A 22,723-nucleotide genomic window follows, 5' to 3' on the forward strand; every position below is an offset into this window, starting at 1 on the left:
CTGGTGAACTAGTAAATTACATTTGGATACGTATATGTATGTATTATGTATGTATATGTATATATATACATATGTGTGTGTATATACATATATATGTATATACGCACACACACACACACACACCCTTAATGTGCCACAAGCTTTAATCTCTCCTAGATCTCCATTTGGAGATGACTGGTATCTGTGAGAATTGAATTAAAAGAAATCAGATGGCTGTGGCGCCTGGGTGGCTCAGTCTGTTAAGCGACTGACTTCGGCTCAGGTCATGATCTCACAGTTCATGAGTTCGAGCCCCGCGTAGGGCTCTGTGCTGACAGCTCAGAACCTGGAGCCTGCTCCGGATTCTGTGTCTCCCTCTCTCTCTGCCCCTCCCCCGCTTGCACTCTGTCTCTCTCTCTCTGGGAAATAAATAAACATTTAAAAAAAAAATCAGATGGCTTTTTGTGAGATCCCCATGCTGTACAAGAGCACTAGAGTATGTATAGAAAGGAAATACGTATGTAGGAAAGTAGTTGGCAAAGTATGAGGCAAAAGGGAACCATGGATTTTGCTTTGCCCTATTATTTGTAGTAATTTGCCCTATTTAGTAGGGCAAATTATTTGTAGTTATTTGCCCTATTATTTGCGGTAATTTTTTTGTTGTTTTAAGCACCTAGAAAACAGGATCACTGTCTTTGAGTTGGTATAACATTTAAGCATATGCAACTAAGTATTCATTAAACTTTTATTAGCATAGAAAAGTTCCAGTAGGAGCATTGTTTGTTAACATAAATCTACATATTGGTAGCAGTTTTTTGCCTGAGGGTGGCCCCAGTATTGAGACTGAGCTGTTTGCATGGCAAATTCACAGTACCCAATAGATCTGTCATTTTACATTTTCTGTTGGGTCAGAAAAGGCCTGTTTCTGAGGAACAAACTCCCTCAGATTTGTTAAGGAAATGTTTCATAAAAGATTCCTTAAATCAGGTCTTTTAACTGATTTGGCCTTGGGGTTTGACTTCAAAACGCTGCAATACCACACCATGGCTTTTGAAGCCAGATTCCCAGCGTTCTGTTCATGTTCTGCACAATCCAGCTTTGTTCGCTCTGGTACCGGTCTGGGGCCCCACCCAACCCTTGTTTGTGGGTGATCACTGAGCTTTTGATAGAGGCCATCAACTGACTGTATTTTTACCATGTGCCCAGGAAGCTAAGTGTGACTGGTTTTTATTCTGGTAGCCTGGCATGGGTGTGGTTGAAAATTATGTCTGTGTAATTTAGGGATAAAATTATCTTTTTATCAGATAAGTTGTATTTATGAACAGCATTAGATATAAAATGTCATACCTTCCTTTGCCTGTCATGGGGTCAGGATTATCTACCCAACTGGGTTTCTGTGAACAGTTTAGTCACAGCCACACCATAAGGTAGGATCAGAGCTTTAATTCTGCACTCCAATGTGGTTTACTGGTCACTAGAGTGTGCCCCATCAGCATTTGAAAGAATAAAGGTCATCAAGTGAGAAGGAGAAATGCATTTGGATAGGTTCTTTTGAAAATTATCTTGTGTACACATACCCATGTCAGTATCATATGCTTTGGAATAGGGCATTTCAGCAAGGTTATGGTGTTAGAAATTAACCCTGAAATCTGTGAGTTTATTTTAGCTCTGTGATTGGGCACTACTTACATCACTAATGATGATTTGCTGCGTATTGAACTGACTGAATCGTGGGCCCGTCTTCCCTAAACACCTGGGGGTACAATTGAGGGATGCATTAAAAGTCGCTTTTTAAGTTTGTTTTTAATGGTACTGTTTTATTCAGAGTGTCTCTTCATTTTCAGAGTAAGCCCCAGTCTCCAAAGAGAGTTGCTTCCCTTCCCATCAACAATGGCTCCAAAGAAAATGGGATCCATGAGGAACAAGACCAAGAACCACAGGATCTCTTTGCAGGCAAGTATGGACTCATAACTTACACTAGAAGTCTTCTAAGTTGCTGAGTTAATAAGCAAGATGTATATTGGAAACATAACTCCACATAAGGATATGGTTATGGAGGATTCCAAATCGTGTAGAATATAGTCCCTGCTATCAAGATTCTGACAGGTTTAGGGAGTAAGACATAAACATACAGATCGAGTTAAACAAGCTACTAAACAATATAAATGTGGCAAGAATGCTAGAAATACTAAGTCTCAGATCTTTGAGATCAGACTAAAGTAGTAGCTTTAGACTTTTAAGACCAAGACTCATAGTAAGAATTACATTTTGTGTCATAATCCAAAATATATACATATTTATATAAAACTGAAACAAAATTTTATTAAGTGACTTGCTTTTACAATACAATCTGAAATTTTCTGTTGTTTCTCCTTTTTTTTTTTTTAACTGCTATTTACAACCCATTAAGTTGATTTCATAGTTCACCAAAGAACCACAGCCTGAAGTTTGAAAAACATTAGTATGGTGTGAGGTTTCTTAACCTTGGCACTAGTAACATTTTGGGCCTAATAATTATTTGTTGAGAGGGCCTCCCTGTTTTCAGCAGGGGATGATTTTGCCCCCCAGAAGACACTTGGCAATGGTGAGAGCCATTTTTGGTTGTCACAGCTGGTAGTGCTATTAGTATCTGGTGGATAGAGGATGTAAGTGCTGCTAAAAACCTTGTAATACACAAGACAAGCCCTCACAAAAAAATTATTTAGCTCAAAATGTCAGTAGGGCCCACATTGAGAAACCCTGGCTAGGAGTGACCTTGGAAGACTTCCTGGAAGAAGCAGAACTTATGTAGGAGAAAAAGGAGAAACAGTACTAATGGTTGGGCAGGTAAGTTTGAAAGCCAGTCAATAAACTTGAACCAGAGCAGGGAGTTCTTAGAGACGCCCTGGAAGATAAGGCTTGAAATGTAGTTTGGGAGGCTTTTAGACATCAGTAATAATTACAGTTTGAATTTTCATCCTACTGTCAACTAAGAGCCACTGGCCATTTTGAATAAAGAAAGTGATATCAGGGGCTCCTGGGTGGCTCAGTCGGTTAAGTGTCTGACTCTTGATTTGGGCTTCGGTCTTCATCTCCTGGTTCATGGGTTCAAGCCACATGTCAGGCTCGGTGCTGACCGTGCAGAACCTGATTGGGATTTTCTCTCTTTGCTCCTCCCCTGCTTGCACATGCACTTTCTCTCTGAATAAATACATAAATAAATTTTAAGAAAAAATAGAGTGATATGGGTAAAGTAATGTTTTAAGAAGACTGATCTAGTGGAATTACTATATAAAATGGATTGCAGTAGAGAAAAACTAGATACTTCAGAAGGCAGTTACAGATTTGCTTAAGAATGAAATGGCAGGGCACCTGGGTGGTTCAATCATTAAGCATCTGACTTTGGCTTAGGTTAAGATTTCATGATTAGTGAGTTCGAGTCCCACATCAGGTGATTTCAAGCCCCACTTCTGGTAAGTCCTGCTTCATTCTGTCTTTCTGCCCCTCACTCACTTGCACCCTCTCTCTCTCAAAAAAAGAAAAGAAGAAGGAGAAGAAAGAAAGAAAGAAAGAAAGAGAATGATATGGCAATGACCAAAAATAAGAGGATATAAATGGGAAGGGAAAGGTGAAAACTTTTCAAAAGAGAAATCAACAAAATTTGGTTGTTGTTGTTAGTGATTGGATGTAATGGACATCCAAAAATGGGAATTGAAGATGGAGTCAAAGGCTTCAAATCCAAGGATTAAGAAGAAAATGAGCATTTTGAGAACTACATTCTGAAAGAAGAAACTGGCTTTGAGGGAAAAGTGAGTTTGGGTTTTAGATATTTTAAATTTGAAATGCAAAGGAAAATGCCCAGGAGGTGATTTGAATTGTGGTACTCGACCTGGGGAGAGAGGGAGGAACGGAACTCACAGGAGTCGTTTTCCTAGAGTGAGCAACTCAGAGAAGAGTGGTGAGCCAAGGGAGACATGGGAGGGCAGAGGATAACATCTTGGGAAGGTCCTCTCATTAGAACTCTGGTAGGAAATTTAAAAGACGTGAAAGTGGGGTGCCTGGGTGGCTCAGTCAGTTAAGCGTTGTACTTTGGCTCAGGTCATGATCTCGCAGTTCGTGAATTTGAGCCGCGCATTGGGCTCTGTGCTGACAGCTTGGAGACTGGAGCCTTCTTCGGATTCTGTGTCAGTCTCTCTGCCTTTCCCCCGCTTGCACGCTTGTCTCTCTCTCCCTCAAAATAAATAAACATTAAAAAAAAATTGTTTTTAAAGACGTGAAAGAGAAGTTAGAATGACTTTAATGATTTATTAGAAGATTTTCCAATTCCTTTTATCTCTGAAACTTAAAAGTGCACACTGTTCATTCTGGTAGTAATTGTTTTGGATAAAGTTACTGGAGGAGAAATGCAATTATCTAATGAATTATCTTTAGTTATATGGCAGGTTAAAAAGGGTTTTTTCTCGGGGCGCCTGGGTGGCTCAGTAGGTTGAGTGTCCGACTTAGGCTCAGGTCATGATCTCGCAGTTCGTGAGTTCAAGCCCCCCGTCAGGCTCCGTGTTGAGGGCTCTGTGCTGACAGCTTGGAGCCTGGAGCCTGCTTTGGATTCTGTGTCTCCCTCTCTCTCTGCCCCTTCCCACTCATGCTGTCTCTCCCTGTCTCTCAAAAATGAATAAACATTAAAAAATTTAAAAAAAAAAGGGGGGGTTCTCTCTGGGTCCTTAACATTCATATTATCTTTCCTTATAAGAAGACTTGAAATCTTAGTGTGACTGAGTTACCCCTATGGCTGGATTTTATGTACATGAACATGTAGGAAATCTTTATCACGGACATATTTATGAGTAATGAAGATTCTGATTTAGTTTGATCCACTACTGTTTTCATAAGCAGCCAGTACCTGCCTCACTACTAAGAAAGGAACATGAAAGGAATACCTGTAATGAGACATTTAATTTAGGACTTGAGTAGCTTCTCAGGTGTCTTAGATATGGATTATGGAGATTTAAATGTTCTGGGTTTAGGGGCGCCTGGGTGGCGCAGTCGGTTAAGCGTCTGACTTCAGCCAGGTCACGATCTCGAGGTCCGTGAGTTCGAGCCCCGCGTCAGGCTCTGGGCTGATGGCTCGGAGCCTGGAGCCTGTTTCCGATTCTGTGTCTCCCTCTCTCTCTGCCCCTCCCCCATTCATGCTCTGTCTCTCTCTGTCCCAAAAATAAAAAATAAAAAATAAAAAATAAAAAAAAAAACGTTGAGAAAAAAAAATAAATGTTCTGGGTTTATTTTCCACATGATTAGTTCAGTGACAATCTGAGTCTCTGTGATGGAGCACAAAGGCTTTTCCATTACTCTTGTCAAGAGTGCAGAGAAAACCCCTTTCTTTAAAATTTTTAATTTTTATTTTTTTATTTTAGTGAGAGAGAGAAAGAAGCAGGGGAGAAGGGTGGGGGGGTGGGGAGAGAGAGAGAGAGAGAAAGAGAGAAAATCTTAAGCAGGCTCCACACTCAGTGAGGAACCCAACACAGGGCTCAATCTCATGATCCTGGGATCATGACCTGAGCTGAAATCAAGTGAGATGCTCAGCCAACTGAGCTACCCAGACATCCTGGGGAAAAAAAAAAAAAAAAACAACCACTTTCTAACATAAGATTAGGCATCTTTGTCACATGAATATCAGTAAAAGATACATAGCTCTTCAAAAGGCTTTCAGTAGCACTTAATAAGTGAAAGGTTTAAAATAAGAAGTACCTCCAGGGTGCCTGGATGGCTCAGTCAGTTAAGCATCTAACTTCCTGCTCAGGTCATGATGTTGCAGTTTGTGGGTTTGAGCCCTGCATCAGGCTCCACGCTGACTGTGCAGAGCCTGCTTGGTAGTGTCTCTCTCTATCTCTTTTTCTCTCTCTCTCTACCCCTCTTCGATTTGCATGTGCACATTCTCTCAAAAAAGTGCCTCCTGTTTCATTTCCAAACACATTTGTTAACTTAATTATTTACTTGGGGCCTACATGGTGTAACTTTAACATACTTCAGTTGGTTGCTTGCTCCAAAGAGCCCTGCCACCCTGTGACGTTTATCATGTGTACTTTTTTTTGTTTTGTACACCCACACCAGGGTCAGATTACATAGCCACCTTCTTGTAGCTACCAGGTTCCAACAGTGTGACATCCATGTTTGTAGACATGATTCATATTTAATGATTAGAACATTGATCTAGGACTTAGTTATACCTTATAGACCCCCATCTCTGGTTTCATTTTAGCTCCAAGGAAAGTCTAGAAAAGAAAAACAAATAGCTTTCTTTGAATTTTCTAAGAGTAAAATTGAATGTCTACTGATCAGGCTAAACCCAAGTAGTTATTTATGTTTTTCTTTATTAAAAAGGAAAAAAATCTTAGCTGTTTAGGTTTTGAACTTCTAGTTCTATTGCTCCAAGTTGAAAGTGCATTCTTTTTATTAGTCAAAAAAAATTTAATGTCTAAAAATGGTACATAATGCTCTTTTAAAATCCCCTTTCTAGAACACTTACGGAATGAGTTGTTGTGCTCAACTGAGATTTTCCCAGATAGACAAAAGCAATTTTAAGCACTATTTTTTTAACGGTTTTTATTAGAAAGATTTTCAGATATTACAACATCTTTTTATCCCCCTTGGATAGCGTGTGTTAAACATAATCTTTGCAAGATGATCTAAAAGTATAATTGTAAACAATTTTTTAATGTTTATTTTTGAGAACAAGACAGAGTGTGAGCAGGGAGGGGTCAGAGAGAGAGGGAGACACAGAATCTGAAGCAGGCTCCAGGCTCTGAGCTGTCAGCACAGAACCCGAGGAGGAGCTTGAACCCACGAACTTCTGAGATCATGACCTGAACCGAAGTCGGACGCTTAACCGACTGAGCCACCCAGGTGCCCCTGTAAACAATTCTTAAACTGTGCTAAACATTAAAAAAAAGAGGGGGGGGGACACCTGGGTGGCTCAGTCGGTTAAGCGTCCGACTTCGGTTCAGGTCATGATTTCACACTTCGTGGGTTCAAGTCCCGCGTCGGGCTCTGTGCTGACGACTCAGAGCCTAGAGCCTGTTTCAGATTCTGTGTCTCCCTCTCTCCCTGCCCCTCCCCTGTTCACGCTCTGTCTCTGTCTCAAAAATAAATAAACATTATAAAACAAAAAACAAAAAAAACCCAAAAACTGTGCTAAAACAACATTGCCAATCTCAGGTGTGACGAATAGTGTCTTTTCCCAAGTGTTACGGTGTTTGTATTTTGGGTCTGTTTTTTCTAGCTTAACGGTTTTCCTGATTTCCTTTGATGTCATTTTTTTGCTGTCAGTACATCTAACTCTAGCTGAACTCACTCTTCTTTTACAAACAGTTATAACAGGAATAAATAGAGTTTATGTAGGGTTTTCAGGGAATATTCCTAATAGTAAAGTAAATTGGTAATAGTAAATAGTAAAGTAAAATAGTAAAGTAAATTCCTAATTAGTAAAGTAAAATCTGACTTAGGCTATGTAGTCTTTTTGCTTAATACCTGATTCTTGCCTAAATTTTATGTAGGAGAGGATAGCTAAGCAGTTGTATTTGGAAACGGGAGAGATTGTTCTGCCAAACTAGTGCCAAAAGAGCACTTCCCTTACCATTCTCCCCTTTTATCTATGTAAAAACTTCTTCCCTTGTTCTGTTCACCTGGGTCAAATTTCTCTACTCTCACTCTTTTAGTTTGAAAACGTGTAAGTATGGCGAGTGGTTGCTGTTGTTTTTTGTCTTAGCCTATAGAACTGAAGTTTAGCCATCAGAGACCCATAATGGATCTGCATTGTAAAATATCAACTATTTTTAGATGCCACAGTGGAGCTCTCCCTGGACAGTACACAAAATAATCAGAAGAAGGTGCCAGCCAAAGCGCTGATTTCTCTTCCTCCACAGGAAGCCACAAATTCTTCTAAGCCCCAGACAAGCTATGAGGAGGTGAGAATTTGTGCTATTGGTCTTGTTTCTTTTGGATTTTTAGGACTGTGTTGCCAGTCTAAAGTTCAGTTGACTATGAACCTTGAAAAAATATTTATGACTCTTGAAGAAGACTTTTATGGTTAATGGACAGCCAAAATCCAATAAAGAACTCTTTCCTGGTCAGAGTGTCTATTACCCAGAGGATAACACAGAGGCTTTCAGTGAACACTAATGATACTTAATGTCTGAAGCTCCCATATTCAAGAGTATAGTCTTTCCTCATTCCCTCTTTAGCCCAACAAACACAAGTCTTCCAAAATCTAGTAATTATTTATTATGATCACAATAAGGTTTTAGGTGAATAGATGTAACAAAGTCCTTTGAGCAATCTTCACCTTAAAATTGTGGAGGTTGATTCATTGGAATTATTGGAAATGGACAGAACTTAACACTGATGTGTAGAAGGATATAAATTAATGTTGTTATATTGAAACAAGGTAAGTACAGGGCAAAATTAACAGCCTTTTTTGTTTATTAACTCTCATGGTTTGTCTTCTCTTTAAAAGCTAGAGGAAGAAGAACAGGAAGACCAATTTGATTTGACAGTTGGTATAACTGATCCTGAGAAGATAGGTAAGTGTACTTGAACATCCTTCTGATGTTAGGATGTGGCCAAGGAAAACATGGCTAGCCAGTTTCTACATGGTTACCTTTAGAGCTGAATTAGCAAATGTGAAGTGCTTCATCATTCCCTCTCCTGTAAGATTATTCCCCTTGCTATGCTTCTAAGGCTAGAAATAGTAGTTACCTAGTACTTTATTAGGCTTTTTTTTTTGCTTTTGGGAAAAAAAAATCAGAGACTTTAAATACTATTAGAATTCTTTCTTAAAGCTTTTATTTTTAAGTAATCTCTACACCCAACATGGGGCGTGAACCTACAACCCCAAGATCAAGAGTTGCATGCTCCACTGACTGAGCCAGCCAGGTGCCCCAGAATCCTTTCTTAAAAACCGAAACATTGCGGGACACCTGAGCTTAGTCAATTGAGCATCCGACTTTGGCTCGGGTCATGATCTCACAGTTTCTGAGTTTGAGCCCCTCTTTGGATCCTCTGTCCCCCTCTTTCTGCCCCTCCCCTACTTGCACTCTCTGTCTCTCAAAAATAAACATTAAAAAAAAACAAAACAAAACAAAAATTGCTTTTTCCCACAGAGTTGATAAGACCATTTTACTTTTCTTTGAAATCATAAATTCTATTTAAGCACCCTAAAACATGTTCTAAAATTTGAGGGTACTAAATTTGTTTTTCCCCTAAAAAGTTTGGAATTCTTGTTACATATTATGTATCATGCATTCTTGATAGCCTAAAGAAGTACCTAAGTCTGTATCTCTCTTTGATAGGTAATGACTTAAGGACCTGGTTGAATTTTGGTCAAGTTTGGGGGAAGTTGGGTTTTCAAAAAGCACAATACATAATTTTGGCCAGAACTTGGGTTTTCTGGATGGCCTTCCCATGGCGCAAATTTGTGAAAGCTATTATCGAGCAGAGAGCAACAGGCCTCAACTTTCCTAGTTCTAGGTACAGTCCCTGAGAAAAGAGGCTTTACAGAACCTTTCCTCCTAAACATGGGTGCTATTTATATGGTCAAGAGGAAAATGTAATTTCTAACCCTTTGTTCTGAACTAGAAACAGGAAATAAAAAAAAAATTTTTTTTAACATTTATGCAATTTTGAGAGACAGAGACCAGGTGCAAGTGGAGGAGGGGCAGAGAGAGAAGGAGACACAGAATCCGAAGCAGACTCCAGGCTCTGAGCTGTCAGCCCAGAGCCTGACATGGGTCTCGAACCCACGAACTGTGAGATGATGACTTGAGCTGAAGTTGGATGCTTAACCAACTGAGCCAACCAGGCACCCCTAGAAACAGGAATTTATAAACTGTAATTAGACTTTATGCCAAAATGGTTTGTTGAGTTTGACTTTTCCTAGATTGTTGCACTGGTAAGATGTTTATGAGCATGTTATACAGTTTCCCCATCCAGTAGTAGAGGAAACTGAGGACTACTAGGTGAAATGCAGCTTTCCTGTCAGGTCACAGGATGGTCCGTGGTAGAGCCTGGGCCAGTACTTTGGATTACATGTGCGGGGTTATTTTTTGCCTCTCCAATATTTATAAGTATTTTGTAAGCACATTGATTTTAAGTTAGTTAAACTTTACCTGCTTTAAATCCTTGGTAGAATAAGAATAATTGAATAATACTAATTGTTTTAATATTTAAAAGTCATAATGTTTTAGGGACGCCTGGGTAGCTCGGTTGGTTAAGTGTCCGACTTCAGCTCAAGTCATGATATCACAGTTCGTAAGTTTGAGCCCCCATGTCGGGATCTGTTCTGACAGCTCAGAGCCTGGAGACGGCTTCGGATTCTGTGTTTCCCTCTCTCTGCCCCTCCCCTGCTCATACTCTGTCTCTCTCTCTCTCTGTCTCTCAAAAATAAATAAACATTCAAAAATAAAAAGAAGTCATGATGTTTTGAAAAGATAATTAAATAAAAGTCATGAAGTTTAATAGACGAGAAGAGGGAGGGAGTATATTAGTTTCCTACGGCTTCTGTAACAGAGTACTACAAATAGAGTGCTTAAAACAACAGTAATATATTTGCTCACAATTCTGAAATCATGGTGTCAGCAAGGCCATCCTCCCTCTGAAGGCACTAGGGAAGGTTTTCTGTGTCTCTCCTCTAGCTTCTGGGAGCCTCAGGCATTCCTTGGCTTGTAGCTGCATCGCCCCAATTTCTGCCTTCATTGTCACATGACATTCTACCTGGGCGTCTTCACATTGTCTTCCCTCTATATATGTCTATCTCTGTGTCCACATTTCTCTTTATAAGGACAGAAGTCATACTGAATTAGGGCCCACTACTACTGACCTCATTTTTACTTGATTGCTTCTATAAGACCCTGTTTCCAAATAAGGTCACATTCTGAGATGCTGGCGGTCAGGACTTTCAACATATCTTTTTAGGAGTACAGAATTCATTCCATAACAGTAATTTAAACATCCTGTGGATCAGATTTATTTAAACACAGATCCCTTTGGTGATAAGCTTTCATTCCCTGTATCATAGTCTAGATTCTTAGTCACGTTGATGCCAAGAAACCAGCTGCTTAGAGCATGTTCACATTCAGGACCTGATCTTGAGGCACCCTATCTGGCTCAGTTATTGGAGCATGTGACTCTTGATGTCTGGGTTGTAAGTTTGAGCCCCACGTTGCATGTAGAGATTACATTAACAAAAAACAAAAAAAACCTGATTTTTACAACCACACCTTCTATTTGTGTGGGCTGTTTATTCAACATGTGCTTCTCCTTCCCACATCTAAATAATTAGAAACCGGGGTGCCTGGCTGGCTCAGTTGGTAGAGCATGCTACTCTTGATCTCAGGGTCATGAATTAAAGCCCCACACTGAGATTACTTAAAACCTTGGGGCACCTGGATGGCTCAGTCGGTTGGGCATCTGACTCTTGATTTTGGCTCGGGTCATGATTTCACAGTTCATAAGATGGAGTCCCATGCTTTGAGTGCAGCCTATTTAGGATTTTGTCTCTTCCTCTCTCTCTGCCCCTCCCCTGCGCACGTGTTCTCATTCTCTGTCTCTCTCTCTTTCTCTTTCTCTCTCTCTCAAAATAAATAAACGTTTTAAAAAGTGAAAACAAAAAATAAAACCAAACAAATAAATAAATAGGATCCCACTCCTACCAGGATGTGCTTTTTAGAGCCATGGTAATTTGTATATGCCATCTCCAGCTCTCTGAAATTATTTAGGAAGTTAATGTAAATTTAAAACTGCTGTATTACTAGCCCATTTCCATATTTTATGAACTCTGTGTGTACAGGCAGGTATGTTTTCCCTCACTCATTGCCTCAGTAAAAGCAGCTGATAGGCTGGCAAACTGATGATCTTGCTTTGCTGTTAGGTGTCACATATGTTTGCACTTAGGCTTCCTTTTTTGCAGGCACTAAATTACGGGGTTGACCACTTGGAAATTTGACTATGACCTCTGAATGAAATTTTGAATACTTTTTCTATAAAGTAAATTTAGATTTTTTTTCCTTTTAACAGTGGTAAATGTTCTTGGTAGTGTTAGGCAATGTAGTGGTTAGAAGAGAACTAACAGTGGTAATTGATACGCAGTAATTTCTAAGGTTTAGCTTATGATTTCTGTTTCACGTACACCCTTTTGGTAGTATTAGAAAGGTAGAGAAGACAAGCCCTTCCTTCCTGTATAATCTCCAACTTTTCTATGTACTTTTTAAAAACGCATTCCTAGCCATCTCATTGAAACCAGGTTGCCTGCTGTATGTGCCCTGCCGATCCCGTACTGCACCTTCTTCCCCTGGGCCCTCTCCCAGGACCAGTTCAGAATCATAAGCACCTAGTAATTGTTGACCTAGGTTTTCCTGTTTGGTGTGAGGAAGAGTTGAGTGGGGGAAGAAGGGAACAAAACCAACGCAAAACACCACATTCTAGCCCTGGAGCTTTGTCAGAGTCCACTGTATGTCTTTTCACTGCTCAGGGAGTCAATGGTGCCTTTATGTCCCTAAGTGGTCTAGGTCAGAACACTACCACAGAGAAAAACAATTGCTTGAATCCCAAATTATTTAATAGTCAAAGGCTTTTTCAGAAAAATAATTCCTCCAGGAAAGAGATTTGTGTGACATCAGGCAGCCGAAGCGTCTTCCTCCCAGGCCCTTTGCTCTGGATGAACATGCTAGATGAGAGAGGTCAGTGTCCCCCAGCACCAACGGAGGGGTCCGTGACAGTATTTCTGAAAGAGCAAACCGAGCCCAGAGCTAGCTTGGGGTAGAACTGCTTGTTTCCTTTTACATCAGTTGCTTCCTTCTCCTGCTTTATACAGCAAGAGAATTGTTTGATTTTAGACAGATGTGTATAACCAGCCCAAATATTGGCATGGTAACAACCGATGGATTGTCAGTATCCAGTGCTGCTTTGTGAAGGGTATAAATGGAGCCTGGCCTTGGAACAGGGGGCTGACTCTCTTGTTTAACTCAACCTGGGGCCCCGCCAGCATCCGTGGGGGCATGATATGTGCCGCAAAGACCTTAAGGCAAAGTAGGAGATTGTAGGATAGTTTATAAAGCTTGGAGATGAAACAAGTGCCTCTTCTTATACAGGGCCCCTGTGGTTTATGATTCCTGGTTAGATATTAGCAAGATCAGCACTGCTTTAGTTTGCAGAGAACTCCTCTCACGCTTTCTTGTTTTCCCACAGGGGATGGTATGAATGCCTATGTAGCCTACAAAGTTACAACACAGGTGAGTCCAAGTGACCCAGCTGGTAACCAGCTTAATAGACTTGGGTGTTTATACCAAGAAGGTCATCATTCAGATTATTTCTGGGTGTTTCCTTAGTTTCTTTGCCAACATCCTCCTTCAAGTTTACTCAAGATGGAGCAAGCCTGCATCCCTTTGGTAATCTCATCTGAGCCTTTCCACTTTTCTTCCAGAGAGCTAACACTTCAGTGTGAAACTTTGTAAGTTTTATTAAGACATGTGGTATCTCTGACATTTTTCCCGTCCTTTGTAGGAACTTTGTGGCTTAGAACTAGTTTGGTGGATTGCCCCAAACTATGTCATCTGTTTAAAAATTGTCAGTTCTTATGAGGTTTCCTGTGTGGAACTTCTTTTAATGCTTTCCCTGCCCTTTTACCCCTCAGGTCTGGTCTTCCTTTTTTATATAACATTAATGCATACAAAACTTACACAATGTTGTATGCAGGTTATGAAGCATAAAAAATGAAGCCCCGAACCTACCACCAGTCTTAAGATGAGTACCATTGAATCTGCCTGCGTGTTTCTCCCTGTCATATCCCCTGCCTCACACCTTAAGGACAACCACTCTCCTGAGTTGTCTCTCATTTCCTTTATAAAAATTGTTCACATATGTATCTCTAAACAATATGCTGTTTTGCTTTGTCCTTAAGTTTCATAAGAACAGCATCATGCCGAAAATAGCGCTTTCTTTACTAGCATTGTTTCTCAGACCCATCCATGTTGTGTGTAGCTGTAGTTAGTCCATTGTGTGATTATAGCATAATATATTTATCTGTTTTCCTGTTGTGAATATTTGGCATGTTTCCAGTTTCTGTAATTATGAACCACGACCTTTCTTGCACATGTCTCTTAGAAGACACGTAGAAGAGTTTCTCTAGAGTGTATAAAAACAGGAGGAGTCCCCCCGGGTACTAGATAGAGCAGTTGTTGAGGAAAAGGAATATAAACTTTTGTTTTTGTTTCTGTTTTTTTTTAATACAAACTTTTAAAAAAGTCTTTGTACCAATTTATACTCCCATTGGCATGTGTGTAAAAGTTCCCATTGATATACTCCCCTGCTAACAACTGGCAAGGACAGCCTCCTTAGATTTTGCCTACCTGGTGAGTATTAAATCATCTGTCATTATGATATAGGCCTCATCTTTTTTGCTAGAAGCTTCCTTTATATTGTCTTACTACTACTTGTTGGCCTGCCCCCTGTGAGTTCTAGATCCTGTGACACTTTAAAGTGTCTACAGTGTAGATATTTCACCTGATCCTCCCCCCTCTAGTCTGTCTTTTGTTTCACTGCTTTGTTTCCAGCGGCAAATACCCTTATAAGGCAGTGCAAGATGAATGGGTTGTAGGTGACCATAGATTTCCACTTTAAACTAGACTTCAACCTCTGTTTCCTTTTAGAACAAGTGTTCTCAACCTGGAAGTAGAACTGGATTTGAATTTAATTAGTTGCCTTTGTAATGCTATACGTTTTATTTTATGCATTTAATATTCTTATCCTGAGAAGGGCTCTGTAGACTTCCTGACAGAGGAGACTGTAGTTCAGAAGGTTTAAGAATCTCAGCCTTGGAGAAAGTTATTTGCCAGGTGGCTAAAGGACAGGGATCTGGGAAGTAAACTCCTTTCACATCAACCAGATGACTTTACAGATACTCATCTTCTATTTGAAATGATATTGCCTTGTGTTTTTTCTGTCCCCAAGACGAGCCTACCAATGTTCAGGAGTAAACAGTTTGCGGTGAAAAGAAGATTTAGTGACTTTCTGGGTCTTTACGAGAAGCTTTCGGAGAAACATTCTCAGAATGGCTTTATTGTCCCTCCTCCACCCGAGAAAAGCCTAATAGGTAAGCATGTGGTCATTAATTCTGCCTGGATTTTTTCCTTTGCGTTCTTTCTGCAATATACTTTCTACTTAGTATATGAGAATACTTCTCTTAACTGTGGAATCTTATGGTTAGGAAAGAAATATTTCCAATGTTTTCCTGTAAATCACATGAGGCCTAGAGAAATAGCATGTTTTGACATGTACTCTTTCCTTGAGTGCAGTAGGAGGCTATGCTTTGAGCTTTCACAGCTCTGTGTGTGTATGTGTGTGTGTGTGTGTGTGTGTGTGCGCGCGTGTGTGCGTGCACGTGTGGTGTTTGAGTTTGTATTGGTATCAGGAGTCTTAAATGATTCCTAATTCCTCCCGATTGAAATGTACTAAATTGGATGGAGGTTTGGGGGAGCTGAGGAACCTTCCCATTGCCATCAGTTGATGTTTGTTCATCTAGACTTAGAGTCCTGTGGCCCTTTTAGAAAACATATAATACTCTGCAAGTCCCAGAGTTGAGAACCTTCAGCACTCTGAGACTAGTTCCAAAAATGACTCTCATGTAAAGAATCTTTTGTTCATGTCTCCTCGCAACATAGAGGTGTAGAAGTGGCCTCTGGTTGTTTTTGGTAATGCTGTTCTCGTTGCCTTTCCTTTTGTGGGCTTTCTCACAGGTGTTTGTTTGTTTTGTTTTGTTTTTTAATTCATGATGATTTACAGTTATTTTTACTTTTTAAATTCCATTCCAGGAATGACAAAAGTAAAAGTTGGGAAGGAAGATTCCTCTTCTGCAGAATTTCTTGAAAAACGGAGGGCTGCTCTAGAAAGGTAAATGCCATACATCCATTTTCCTGAGTAACATAAGAACAAGTGAAAAGCTGAAACAGACTTAATTATGAAACATTCACTTGAGTTAGTAGAGATGAGCCTTGACTGAATTAAAGATTCACACCTCTCTTAGCTCTCTAACCTTTCCTTGGTCTCTGACCTTCCCACCTTAGGAACAGACCATCTTCTTTTCTTTCCTCACCCTAAGTGAGCAGACAATGATATTCTCTTTTGCAGTCAGATATAATTGGCTCTGAGGTCTCTTTCTGAGCAGTTACTTTTCTTCTCTCTCTGGAAACGTGAAGAACATGAATTTGTGCTTATTAGCAGAGTCATATACTTAAGTGCCTTATCTGAGCACATTTTAAAGTAATGAAAGACATACGCTTGACACCCAAAACCTTGTGAGGCCAGGTTGACTAACCAGATAACTGCTTATACCCTGTAGGTACCTTCAGAGGATTGTGAATCATCCTACCATGTTACAGGATCCTGATGTCAGGGAGTTCTTAGAAAAAGAAGAGGTTAGTATTGTACAAACTGAATTTCATAATTTATATCTGCCTCTAGTGAAATGAAACTAATTCATTCAATATGCATTTAACCTAGTATACGACTGTATCTTAATTTGTAAGCCCTCAAGAATGACAGGTAGTTTTCAGCCTTTGAAATAAAAGAAGTTCTGCCTGTAGTCAAAAGCAACGGGTTTTATTTTATTTTATTTTATTTTGTTTTATTATATTTTATTTTTAATTTTTTTAATGTTTATTTATTTTTGAGAGAGAGAGACAGAGTGCAAGCAGGAGAAGGGCAGAAAGAGAGGGAGGCACAGAATCTGAAGCAGGCGCCAGGCTCTGAGCTGTCAGCACAGAGCCTGACGTGGGGCTCGAATTCACGAACCGTGAGATCATGACCTGAGCCGAAGTTGATCACTTAACTGACAGCCACCTAGGCACCCTAAAAGCAACTGGTTTCAGGAGTCAGACTGCACCCTGGTGTTTTACTGGAACAACACAGTGATCTGTTTGGCAAGTCCTTTGTATGTCTTTCATAGGTTATGACTTGGCTCAAATTGAATGCTTATTTTGTGCAAGGAGCTGGGGGGGCATTAGGTCAAAACCAATTACCACCGACCACAGAACTGCCACATAGCAAAAGTGTTGATTCAAGTAGACCGTCTGTTTTACAGGCTATGCATAGGCTATTCATGATTGTGAAAAACTGGAGATGGCCCAATTGCTAATAATTGAAGAATTAAGTATTATATATCAATACAGCAAATACTTTATTCTCGTCATAAAACAAAAAGTATACAGAAGCGTTCATATATATTCATTGGAAATCTATATTATAAGAATTACATGGGACTCCTGGCTGGCTCACTTGGTGGATCATGTGACTCTTGATCTGAGGGGTCATGAGTTTGAGCCCCATGTCGGATGTAGAGCTTACTTAAAAAAAATAATAATAATAGTAAGTGAAACTTGGTGCACCTGGGTAGCTCATTTGGTTAAGCGTCCAACTCTTGATTTTGGCTTAGGTCACGATCTCATGGTTGGTGGGATCAAGCCCCACATGGGGCTCCGCGCTGACATCATGGAGCCTACTTGGGATTCTCCCTCTCTCTCTGCCCCTCCCTCCCTCTCTCTTTCTCTCTCTCTGAAAATAAATAAACTTAAAAAATGAAATAAAATGTGAAACTTGAAACAGCAGGTATATAGAGCTATAGGAACATGTTAGTCAGTAAAGATCAAAAGCAACACTGGAATCAAATGATGTTGTATCCCATATGAAAGAAAAGTAGAAGGAAATAAGTGACAGGATAGGACTATCATTTTGTATTTATTTTTTCATTTTGTTTTTACTTTTATTTATTTTTTTAACTATTTTTTTAAGTTTTTATTTATTTATTTTGAGAGAGAGACAGAGCAAGCGAGAGAAGGGCAGAGAGAGGGAGAGAGACAATCCCAAGCAGACTTCACACCATCAACATAAAGCCCTATGCAGGGCTTGAACTTAGGAACCGTGAGGTCATGACCTGAGCCGAAACCAAGAGTCAGGTACTTAACTGACTGAGCCACCCAGGTGCCCCTGTGTTTTTACTTGTTAATTTTTACTTAATTTGCATACAGTGTGAATTATGTTAATGAAGAAAATGGTACTAGCTATATGTGGTTTTTCCCCCCCAAATGAAATTTTTTAATTAAAATTTCTTTACTTAGTGATTAAATCTTTTCATTCCTCCTCTGGGGTTCCTGTATCCATTTTTCCCTTTTACCCCCCTATCCCTACCTCATACCCCTAAAACAGGGTTTATTGACAACAGCACTATTGACACTTTGGGCTGGATCATTCTTTGTTGTAGAGAGCTGCCTTGTGCGTTGTAAGTTTAGTAGCATCCCTGGCCTCTATCCACTAGATGCCAGTAGCATCTCCACCCCAGTTTTAACAACCAGAATTATCTACAGACACGGCCAAATGTCCCCACGTATCAAAATGGCCCCAAGTTGAGAATTACTTGACTAACCATCCTGAGCACTAAAATCTAATTTTTCACTGTCGTATAATATATTTACTGTAGAGTCTTTAGCATTCCTTTCATACTTTAGGAAAGAAGTGGTAAGACTGAACCAACCAAATTGTTTCTAAATGTTTGGCATGGTTGGCTTAACAAGATCACCCCTAAAAGTAACCCCAATCTGAGTAAATAATGCTCCTGTCCTTAGACCTTTGTTCAAATGGAATCACAGCACAACTTTAGAGCCTCTCAAGACCTTAAGTCCAGCTGTGTGCAGAGTATGCTTATCCAAAGGATCTCGTAACTTTTAACAAAAGCATGTTTGGTATTTAAGCAGTTCATGCCTGGGATAGCAGACCATCTCAACATGAGGTCACCTGGCTACATAACAATCTTACTGTATTTTCTTTCTGTACCCTATCTCAAAATGAAAACTTTGTTATTATGTTAAACATAGTCCTTTGATTTTTTTTCTTTCTATATGTGCTAGTTTACAGATGTGTCTAACTGCCTTTGAAAACAACAGTCTACATTTCAAATAATTGTTTGGCAACTTTTGGGCATGCCATCTGATGGATACTAATTCTTCTGAACCTAAAATAGGGGCAGAAGATAACTTGCCATCCCCGCCTTCTTGGTCTTGTAGCTGCCACGCGCCGTGGGTACCCAGACATTGAGTGGTGCTGGTCTCCTCAAGATGTTCAACAAAGCCACGGACGCAGTCAGCAAAATGACCATCAAGATGAATGAATCAGACATTGTGAGTAGCCCTGTGCCTCTCGGCTTCCTCTGCCCCCTCAGTCTTACGGGTCAGAAGCCCTGAGAAATCCTGACATTTCTCAGATTAGAGACTTATCTTTTAAGGTAATTCAGTCCCTTAAGGAAACCCTGTGCTGTATGCCTATAGGATTCCCCTCCATTAAAGATCTGGACTTGTGTGTTTCAGTGGTTTGAGGAGAAGCTCCAGGAAGTGGAGTGTGAAGAGCAGCGCTTACGGAAGCTGCATGCTGTTGTAGAAACTCTAGTGAACCATAGAAAAGGTAACAACCTCGGAAATGCACTCGGAGCTGGAGATGTCTCCAGTGAGCTATAGGTGGGAGGGCATGCTGTTCCCAACCCTGTCAGCCATTCAAGTTGAAATTCTCAGCCCACCTGGTCCTTGATGTTCTCATCAAAAAGATGCGCCCTGCACCTCCTGGCAGGAAACATGACTCAGCCACTGTGAGCATTGTGCCTTCTAGCTGGGAGGGGTGCAGGGGAACTGCCTCACATACAGCTTCACGTGGGACATGGACTTTAGTTGGTATGATTTGAATTGGTGGCTTATATCCAAAGTGATGTCACACACTTTAGCTACATGGTCAAATGGACAATATGTAAATTCAGGGAAACCATATATGTCTCCTAACCTTTCTTCACCTTTCTTTGGTGAGATTTGTCTAAGAGCTAGTAAAATTTGCCAAGTTTGAATGCTTTCCTTCTCTGCCTTAAACATGGTAATAATCAGGGGTACCTAGGTGGCTCAGTCAGTTAAGCATCCAACTCTTGATTTCAGCTCAGGTCTTGATCTCAGGGTGATAAGTTCAAGCCCGATACTGGGCTCCACACTGGGCATGAATCTTACTTAAATAAACAAACAAACATGGTAATAAACAGAAATCAAAACAGGCAGAAAACTGTTAAAATGAAGCCATTGTGAGCATTGGCAAAATATGGCCCAGCCCATGGGCCACACCTAGCCCTAGGCCTGTTGCTGTGAGCTAGGAATGACTTTTACATTTTTAAAGGGATGAGTGAAAAAAGAAAGTGAGGCCGTTATGTGATCCATAGACTTAAATCATCTAGCCCTTCCTAGAAAAAAAGTTTGTCCTGCTTTAGGACATGTAAGACTATGCAGTGTGCACGTACATTCACTCTCGTGCAAATAGACTAACAATGAGCTTTAACATAAAAATTAGAATCATTCCTTTGGCCTGTTTGTATTAACTGGCCCCTAGTTCTCCAGGAATATTGAAGCTGCTGCTTCCAAGTAGGCTAGGCCTTAACTTGGTGAAACTTAGAACAGCAGATGTCTCTCCCTGCTCGTGTGACCACACTGCACTCCCCTCACTTTTCTAGGTACAGTTGGCTGTGGTGTAAGTGACTGGGTTGCAGAGCCCACAGTTGTTAGATATGCAGAAGGCAGCATTTCTAAGGCATGCCATGCAATGCCAGCTGACTTGTCCCTTTTCATTTTGAGATAAGAGGCCTCTGCTGTCTTCCTCCTTCCAGAGCTCGCACTGAACACAGCCCAGTTTGCAAAGAGTCTAGCCATGCTTGGGAGCTCTGAGGACAACACAGCACTGTCACGGGCACTCTCCCAGCTGGCTGAGGTGGAAGAAAAAATTGAGCAGCTTCACCAGGAACAGGCCAACAATGATTTCTTCCTCCTTGCTGAGCTCCTGAGTGACTACATTCGTCTCCTGGCCATAGTCCGTGTAAGCTTCTGTTTGCTTTCCTCTTTTTCCTCCCCTTTATTTAATTTGCCTTTGTTTTCCTTTTCCCCTTCCCAAGAAATTTTCATCCATTATAGCTGGAAGTAGGTGTAACTTTTTTCTACTCTCAAGAGAGAAGGTATCTTGTGAACCAAAAAATCCATTTTAACTTTTAGCTAGTTATCACTATGTCATTTTTGAGGCCTTATAGCCAGTTTTTAAAATGCATTTGGAGAAAAGACTACTCTTGAATTTTCAGGTAGGCCCCTCCTTATTGCTAAAGCTGTACACAGTCCTCTATGCTCCTTTCTTCAAATGAGGCTTATTACAGACCTGCTGTCTTGGCCCCCTGGAGCAATGACTCCTCAGTTCTTTGGTCTTTGCCTCCTTAACAGTAAGCGGCGGCTTTGCCTTTCGTAAGAGCTCTTGCTGGCTTCCACTTGTCCCTCTAATGTGGGCAGTCAGGTAACTACACGGAATCGTCTTGGCATTGCATGGAGGAGTGTGGCCACAGGGCTGAGAGAGCTTGTCACCAGAGTCCTTTGTGTGCTGTGCTGACCACACTGGTAACAACACTGCAGCCTACCTGTCAGATCTAGCACCTCACCTCTTCTCCTGATAACTGGGGCAGTCTGGTTTCCCATGACCTTTTAGAGCAGCCGAGGCAGCTTCAATGGGCAGTGATACTAGCTCTCGCATGGTCTCCCTGAGACAGAGGAAAGAGCCAAGAGGGATCCTGGTGCCTGCCTTATAAGGGACTAAATCTGCCCCTTCTCCAGCTTGGGACCGAATCTGCCCCTTCTCCAGCTTGGGACCAGAATGAGCCTCTGAGTTGGAACAGAGCCACACTCACTCCCCATCCCCAGCATCTCCCCGACCAGGGAGCCCCTGTGTTGTCAAGAACCAAGCTGCTCCCAGGGCTCTCATTTCCTCTGTGGCAGAGTTGCTCAATAAAGCCTGTGAGGTCGCTAATTGTCTCCCTCAGCTGTTTGGTTTGCTGCTAACTCCAGAGTGTTGAGAGGCTGGAAAAATAACCTGCTTTGGAATTTGTAGAACTGGTCAGACTATGAAGGCTGGAGCACTACCTTAGGGAAGGGCCCTCTCTGGGAAAGTTTCAGAGGGGGGCATCGTTTGCAGCCTCAGGAGAGCATAGCTCTTGGATGTGACCCCCCAGGCATGAGAGAGGCCCAGCCTAGAGCTCCATGTAGGGACTGAGGCAACATGCTTGAGTGCAGAACTGCAAGCTGGGCTTCTCTTAGAGACCCTTAACCTGCCCTCTTCATAATCATGAGAGGGTGATGGGCTGGGGAGATGAGCAGATATTTCTTTTATGCTCTTCCCTGAACCTGGAACTGTACCACCCTTAGCCCAGAGGGTTAGGCTTGAGTCTTACGAGGTTACCCTTTACCTATACTTTGACATTGAGAGCTGCTTAGAAATTGCAAGTGAACAGCAGTGACAGTCAACGCTGGGGAAGGTGAATTTGGTGGCATTTCACTCCCTAAGGTTCAAACTTTGGCAAAGGCCTGCCCTAAGGAGACCTAGAAAACATCCAGAAAACTTCTGCAGAGAGCAAATTGGAGCAGGGCTGGGAGGCTGACCCCAGGTACAGATCTCTCATCCAGGCTGCCTCTTGAAGCTACTAAGCCAGTGGGGGTGGTGGATGGCTTGGTTACGCCAATAACTGTCTTCTGGAAATGTGATCGAGGGACTAGAAACGGTGAGGGGATGGGGTGCCTGGCTGGCTCAGTCGGTAGAGCATGCAACTCTTGATTTCAGGGCTGTGGGTTCGAGCCCCACGATGGGTATAGAGATTACTTAAAATAAGAATCTTTAGGGG

The 22,723-nt window shown here is 41.2% G+C and overlaps 1 protein-coding gene across 3 annotated transcripts in view; it reads left to right on the top strand.

The window, feature by feature from the left end:
* The window catches only part of SNX1 (sorting nexin 1), a 41,054-nt gene that overhangs the window by 13,660 nt on the left and 4,671 nt on the right, over nucleotides 1-22,723 (top strand). For all 3 annotated transcript variants that reach the window (XM_049611739.1, XM_049611740.1, XM_049611738.1), the window contains exons 2-11: nucleotides 1,824-1,932; nucleotides 7,789-7,916; nucleotides 8,465-8,531; nucleotides 13,192-13,235; nucleotides 14,953-15,094; nucleotides 15,813-15,891; nucleotides 16,340-16,415; nucleotides 19,056-19,169; nucleotides 19,356-19,449; nucleotides 20,681-20,886. In XM_049611739.1, coding sequence (XP_049467696.1) covers nucleotides 1,824-1,932; nucleotides 7,789-7,916; nucleotides 8,465-8,531; nucleotides 13,192-13,235; nucleotides 14,953-15,094; nucleotides 15,813-15,891; nucleotides 16,340-16,415; nucleotides 19,056-19,169; nucleotides 19,356-19,449; nucleotides 20,681-20,886 — 1,059 coding nt within the window. The remainder of the gene's footprint in view (nucleotides 1-1,823; nucleotides 1,933-7,788; nucleotides 7,917-8,464; nucleotides 8,532-13,191; nucleotides 13,236-14,952; nucleotides 15,095-15,812; nucleotides 15,892-16,339; nucleotides 16,416-19,055; nucleotides 19,170-19,355; nucleotides 19,450-20,680; nucleotides 20,887-22,723) is intronic.

This window comes from Panthera uncia (genome assembly GCF_023721935.1).
Source record: "Panthera uncia isolate 11264 chromosome B3 unlocalized genomic scaffold, Puncia_PCG_1.0 HiC_scaffold_1, whole genome shotgun sequence".
Taxonomy (NCBI): domain Eukaryota; kingdom Metazoa; phylum Chordata; class Mammalia; order Carnivora; family Felidae; genus Panthera; species Panthera uncia.